The sequence below is a fragment of the Pongo pygmaeus genome, chromosome 7 (genome assembly GCF_028885625.2).
Source record: "Pongo pygmaeus isolate AG05252 chromosome 7, NHGRI_mPonPyg2-v2.0_pri, whole genome shotgun sequence".
In the NCBI taxonomy this organism is placed as follows: Eukaryota; Metazoa; Chordata; class Mammalia; order Primates; family Hominidae; genus Pongo; species Pongo pygmaeus.
Window position 1 is genome coordinate 145,923,648 of NC_072380.2, and position 6,353 is coordinate 145,930,000.

The 6,353-nt window shown below is 46.0% G+C and overlaps 2 protein-coding genes across 3 annotated transcripts in view; one reads left to right on the top strand and one right to left on the bottom strand.

The window, feature by feature from the left end:
- The window catches only part of TG (thyroglobulin), a 279,014-nt gene that overhangs the window by 191,972 nt on the left and 80,689 nt on the right, over nucleotides 1–6,353 (top strand). The gene's annotated exons all lie outside the window — the stretch shown is intronic.
- Nucleotides 1–6,353, bottom strand: part of SLA (Src like adaptor) — a 39,080-nt gene that overhangs the window by 11,680 nt on the left and 21,047 nt on the right. For both annotated transcript variants that reach the window (XM_054499135.2, XM_054499134.2), the window contains 3 exons: nucleotides 3,328–3,427; nucleotides 2,419–2,505; nucleotides 348–451 (listed from right to left, as the gene is read on the bottom strand). In XM_054499135.2, the coding sequence (XP_054355110.2) occupies nucleotides 348–451; nucleotides 2,419–2,505; nucleotides 3,328–3,427 (291 nt within the window). The remainder of the gene's footprint in view (nucleotides 1–347; nucleotides 452–2,418; nucleotides 2,506–3,327; nucleotides 3,428–6,353) is intronic.

A 6,353-nucleotide genomic window follows, 5' to 3' on the forward strand; every position in this document is an offset into this window, starting at 1 on the left:
ACAGCCCAGGCCCGTACCGAAGGCCACGTTCTATCTGCCCAGCATGCTGCCTACACACTGCGTTCAGTTTTGTTCTCAGTTGCTGGAAAAATTTCCAGCAGGAGTCATCAGGCCTTATGTTGGCCAGGCCCGTGGCAGTGCCCAGCCGGCTCCCCACTGCCTGTCTCTAGTCCCCTTGCTTCCCCACTGGCCTCCCCAGCAGCGTGTGGGCTGCAGGGAGCTTAACTACATCGGATCAATTTGCATGGACGTAGGAGGAAGGAAAATGAAGCCATGTAATGAGTCAGCCAGGAGCAAAACATGCTTGTCTGCCCCAGATGGGGAAAGATGAGTTGGGGGCCACTCACCTTTCTTGGTCTCACTCTCTCTGATCATGAAGGAGCCGACCTTTGTGTCTGGCAGCTGCAGCAGCTCCTCGGCCTTGTCTCTGCCCAGGCCCTCAAACAGCCAGCTGGGAAGGAGGAAGACAGCCATTAGGATCCGGAACAAGCCCTCCCCCAGGAAAGGCGGGAATGCGCCACCCACCATACTAAGCACTTGAAACCTAATCCTCATCTCAACCCACTAAGACAGGTAGCATTATCTCTCTTTCACAGATGAGAATACTAAGGGTTCCAGTGATTAAGTAATTTGCTCAAGAAACCATGTCAGCAGTTGATAGAGTTAAAATTAGAATGCATTTTTTCTGGGACATCCAATTCCATAACCACCACACTTCATTGCTGCTCTTCCTTTTATTTATGTATTTTTTTTTTTGAAATGGATTCCTGCTGTATCACCCAGACTAGAGAACGGTGGCGCGACCTTGGCTCACTGCATCTTCTACCTTCCAGGTTCAAGTGATTCTTCTGCCTCAGCCTCCCAAGTAGCTGGGATTACAGGCATGTACTATCACGTCTGGCTACTTTTTGTGTTTTTAGTGGAAATGGGGATTCACCATGTTGGCTGGGCTGGTCTTGAACTCTTGACCTCAAGCCATCTACCTGCCTCGGACTTCCAAAGTGCTGGGATTACAGGCGTGAGCTACCGTGCCCAGCCCTGCTCTTGCTATTCGATATGTTAAGGGATGTGATCACCTCTGTTGGATTGGTAGCCTCATAGGGTCATAATTATGTCACTTCTCCTGGTTCTTCACCACCCCCAGCTCACGCCAGCTGCAGCCTCACATCTTCAGCATGAAGGCATTGATGCACGCTTGCTAATGAATGAATGGCTCCAGGGTAAGCAGCTGATGTAGAAGAGTCACGTGACTCCCATCTCTTTCAGAACGTGACTCCCAGGGCAGCTCCTGCTCCAGTTTTGTTTACCTTTATCATCCTGAGCATGGAAATGGCACCTGGTATTCACAATTAAGATCATGAATACTAAAATTAAACTCGCAGAATTCCGGTCTTCAAAGGATTCAGGTGGTTATCTCTGTTTTGCAAGATGAGCATGTGGCACATAGAGTCCTCCTCTGGACATGAAGAAGTAACTTAGTGTTTATCAATGGATGCCTCCTTCTTTCTTTTCCATTTCCAATATGCTGTGCATTTCTTTGCCAACTTCCAGCCTCGGTAACTTGACAGATGAGGATAACGTAACTCCAGGAGGTGGAGCGACTTTTCCAAGACCCTCACATGGAAGGAGGGAAGCCAAGATTTGTGCCCAGGTGTGCAGGGCTCCAAAGCCACCCAGGAGGCTGCAGAGGCCTCACTGGCATGACTACAGGAGAAAGCAGGGTGCTTATTTTCTCCTCTGTTGAGCCTAGTTTTCTAGGCTCTTGTTTATCTTACCCATTTTTCAAGGAAGGCACATAAGCATTTTTGGCACTAAGGATTCTGTGTGTTTCTGGATAGGTATTTGGTTAGAATATAGCTAATATTTGTCGAGAGCTTACTGTAATGCCTGGCATTGCTCCAAGAACTAAACATGTATTATTACATTTTATTCTCCTAACAACCCTACACTTTGATCATATTATCATATATTATTATCCCTGTCGTTGTATGTTATGATCTCTACTTGACAGGTGAGGAAAGGGAACTCATGCATAAAAATCTTGTTCACTGGCACACAGCCAGTAAGTGACAGAGGCAGGATTTGAACCTAGACACACTGACTTCTAGTCTCTGCACTGTGCTGTGCCCTCCGATAACATTTCCCAGCTGTTTACCACTCTGTGCCAGGAACACCATGTTAGAGCTGAAAGGTCCAACTTCCTTCATTTTACTGAGGGAGAAGTTGAGTCCCAGAAAGCAGAAGAGATAAGTTAGCCCAAGGTTGCTCCTTTCCTTATTGACTGGGTTGGGAGCAGGACTATCTCTTCTTGGCCCAGTGCCTTCCTTTCTACTATGAATGCAGGAATCTTTGTTCCACCTTATGAGTCACTAGCATATGCATCAGGCTTAATTGATGCCATTTGAGAAATGTACTCACCCATGGTAAACTCTGGCCACACATATTCCAGGGATGTAACTCTCTCGACCAGTGCTAAGAGAAATAGCTTTCCACCAACCCCCTTCACTGTGAGAACAAGAACAGAGAAGAACACAGAGATAGGTAAATAGCAAAACCAAAGGATGAATGAACAGAGTAATCAGATTTAACCCAGGATAGGTTGGAACATTCCTCTTTTAAGATCTGTCACTGGCCACGTTAACCCATATTTCGTCATCTGAAAATTTACTTTTTAAAGTATGTGTCCAATGGATAGCCCTCCATTGCAAGCCAACTGGTTAACCCTCCCATGTGCTAGAAATAGCTGCTTTTCAGGGATTAGCAGCTAATGTTCCCAACTGTTGGAGGCTTTTTAAAAATAAATGTTTACTATATTGATTTATACTCTGCAGTATAACCAAAGATAGTTTCACCTATCTGCGTCAATGAAGATCTAAATAAAAGGGACTTAGAACTCCTGTCATGTTCTGTAGCCCATATTGAATCAGACTGCAGAGGTAAGAGGAGAGAAGGCAAATTTTTGTTGTTTCTCATCCAAAGGATTTCCAGACCTTGGGGCCACCTTCCCAGTCTCCATTCCTACATAGCATCAACACTGCACATGTGGTGGGAGATGAGAAGAATATGAGAAGAAGTTGGATCATAAAGGATCTCAAAAAACAAGTTAAGGAATTTAAATTTGATCTACCAGGCAGTGGGGAGCTATGGAACTTTCTAGAGCACTGGCCACATTAAAGAGGAGGGTTGCAGTATGCGTCAAATTTCTCACCTCATAATAGGACCAGGACTTGTGGAACTAGACCACTCTAGCTAAAAATCAAATACTTTTCACCCAAACCAAGTTTATCCTGTTTTGAAGATTGCACAAGTTTTGGAGAGCTGACTCACTCAGAAATCACACGCAGTTTCTCCCCTCGGCGGAATATCGGGGGGCTGATGTCAGGAGACGGGTAGTCACTCAGCACGGCAAGGAAGTCACTATCCAGTCCTGGGGAAACAAAGGCAAGGAGGAAGGGGACAAGGTGCTTTTTATTCACAAGGAGCATAAAGGTAGCCTTGGGAGGGAGGGTATGAAGATGAGATTTTCCAGCAGGAAATACCTTTCTTGTTTTGAACCACCAATTTACAGCAAGGTCCTCTCTTCAGAGATGGCTCTGCAGGGTGTGCGTACGAGCCCTGAGGGTCAGGTGACATGCTCCTATTCTTAAGCCTGCCTTGGCCCTGATGTTCTCATGTGAGAAATGGGATCCAGAGGCTGTGAGACGAGTCACGGGGTCTGGCTTCAGGGCCTGTTCCGAGTCTACTAGCCTCACCCTCCCCATCTTTAAAATGGGACTAATAATACCTCATTCCAGGGTCCTTAGGAGAGGAGATGAGAGTATGTTACACCACATACGTTCACATAAGTTGCTATAAAAACACCGCTTCTCATTAGCAATGCCTCAGGTGTCCACTCTGGGACTCAGAGTTGTTATATCTATGACATTTTCAGGGAAGGGGTGTGAGGCAAAATGAGTTCTGAGGACCCATTAGGACCATGAGGCAGTAACTCTGAGGTTAAACAAAATACTTATTTCTTGCAGAATATAAGGCCCCACGCTGGGCATTTATTTAATAGGGACATTTGTTGAGGGTGGGGGTGGTGGAAGAAAAATTTAGTACTTTTCCTGATAGTGTATTGAAAGGAATTCTGGTGAAGTTTCAAAAAGGAAAACAGGCTGTCTGGTTCCTGACTGTAGAGGAGAGACAGTGATTTTGCTTTTTGACACTGAGCAATACGTCTGCTTCTATCCTTAGTGATTTGACGTAATTCAGATGCATTAGATGCAGGGTAATATTTGGATACATTTTTGGGGGAAATAATAAGATGTCTTCCGTATCAGCAAATACAGTTATTATTTGCTATGACTTTCATCACTCCACCTGCTGGCTGGGACTTTGAACTTAAAATTCTGGGTAACATCATCTGTTCATTCATTCGGCAACTACTTACTGAGCACCTGTCGTGAGCCAGCATGGGTAAGAAAAGCAAGCCCATTCTTGCTGCTCTCACGGAGCTCACGTTCTACAGGATACATAAATAGTCATGGGAGGAACTGTTCCCTGGTTTGCTCACCCCAAGAAGATCTGGAGAAATCCCAGCACTCAGGCACGTGGGCTCTGGGGCCCAAACAAGCCACTTTCTAGGATCCACACACCTCTAGATCCTGCCTCTTACAACTCATATGTCTTGCAGCCTCTGAGTCATAAGCCTCTTGGGCAGACTAAGTCTAAAGAGAGATTAAATACTAGAATGAGTGAGAAAGATGAGTGAGGTTTTGGGTAAAGGTTATGCTTATCGATTGATAAATGAATTAGAAACAAGTAATCATGGTGGAACAGTGCAGGCAAAGGTATTGTTCATTTGGGGAAGCTGAGTCCCTGACAATAAGCCATGTAAAAGCAAGAGTTTCTGGGTGTGAGACAGAAACCAAGAGTGATCTTTAGTGGCTTTACAATATTGGAAAGGGATCAGGGCTTTTGAGAAACAGTCGTGTCGGGGTGTAAAAGGGCTGGCCCAGCCAGACCTCTGACCTGTCCTGCTGCAGACCTTCCCCAAGCCTGTGGGGGCAGCTCCCTCACATTCTGCTTTGCTGAATTCAAAAAAGGGATTCTTCCCTGTGTAGCTTTGACTCCACCCCAGTAAGTAGAGGCAGTGTTACAGTTGTGTTAAGTTTGAAGCCAGAAGTCCCAAGTTCTCACAAAGGGCAGGTTCACATTTGGCGGGGCATAAAGCTTAAGCAAATTTGGCAGTCCTCTTTAAGAAAAAAATACACAATTGCAAATACAAAATGAAAGACAGACCCCAGGAAGGTGCTGTACCAGCAAGGGGGTCTCAGGCATATGATTTGTTTGGCTTCCTGGCAAATCTGCCCAGAAGCTGAGGCTGACTTTGCCACTCACTGAGTGGGACGCCTCCTTCTCCTCTTGGGCCTGGGTTTCCTGGCCTGGAAAATGAGAGGGTGAAAACCCCCTTCAAGATGGAAATCTATCTTCCTGGACTAATTACCCCCACATATGAACGGGCCGTTTATTAACGTGGCACTCTGCTGCCTCGGCTACATGTGATGGGCCTTTCTCCAACTTGCCAGGCACCCTGGTTCTCAGAGCCTCTGGATAGGCTGTTCCCTCTGCCTGGAACACACCCTGCTCTTCCCTCCTTCACCCCTCCCACCTTTGTCAACTCTAAACTCACCTCTGCAGAGGCTCCAGAGGAGGCTCAGCCTTCCTGCTGTACTAATTCTTCCTCTCGGCCCCTAAGATTTTCCTCTAAAGTGGTTACCCCAGGTTGCATTTTCCCATTTGTATGACTGTCAGGGGAATGCCCATCTCTCCCCACCCCTGGCTGTGAGTTCCGGGAGGGCAGAATACTGGTGTCTTCTGTGTCTGTAGCCTGTGCCACACCTGTTTTATAAAGGACGCTCAAAGCAGGCTTACTGAATGTGCAGAGTGGTCCCTGTGCTGCAGTGCCCCTTAAATACAGCTGTCAAGCTGCAGTTTTAAAGCAGATCCAGGCAGAAGGAAACCTGATTTGTGGGAGGCAGCTGGGTAGGTGGCCATTATGGAACCAGCCCCTTGTGAAAAACGTGTTGAAATGGGGAGGCACAGTGTGTATTCTCTGTGACAATAATAGAACCTTGAGGTAGATGGTGTGTCTACAGAGGGGTTTGAGGTTTGATGTCAAATTCAAGATTAAGACTGTGGAACAGAACAATTGTCTTTCCTAACATTAAAAACAAAAACCAAAAGAAACAAAAACAAAAGCAAAATCCCATTATAAAAACCACTGTTCCAATGAGGGAAAGGGAGGCTTAGAGTGTTGGAGAGTTTCAATTTCACAATAACAAAGTTAAGTTTCCTGTGGAATTTCCGTA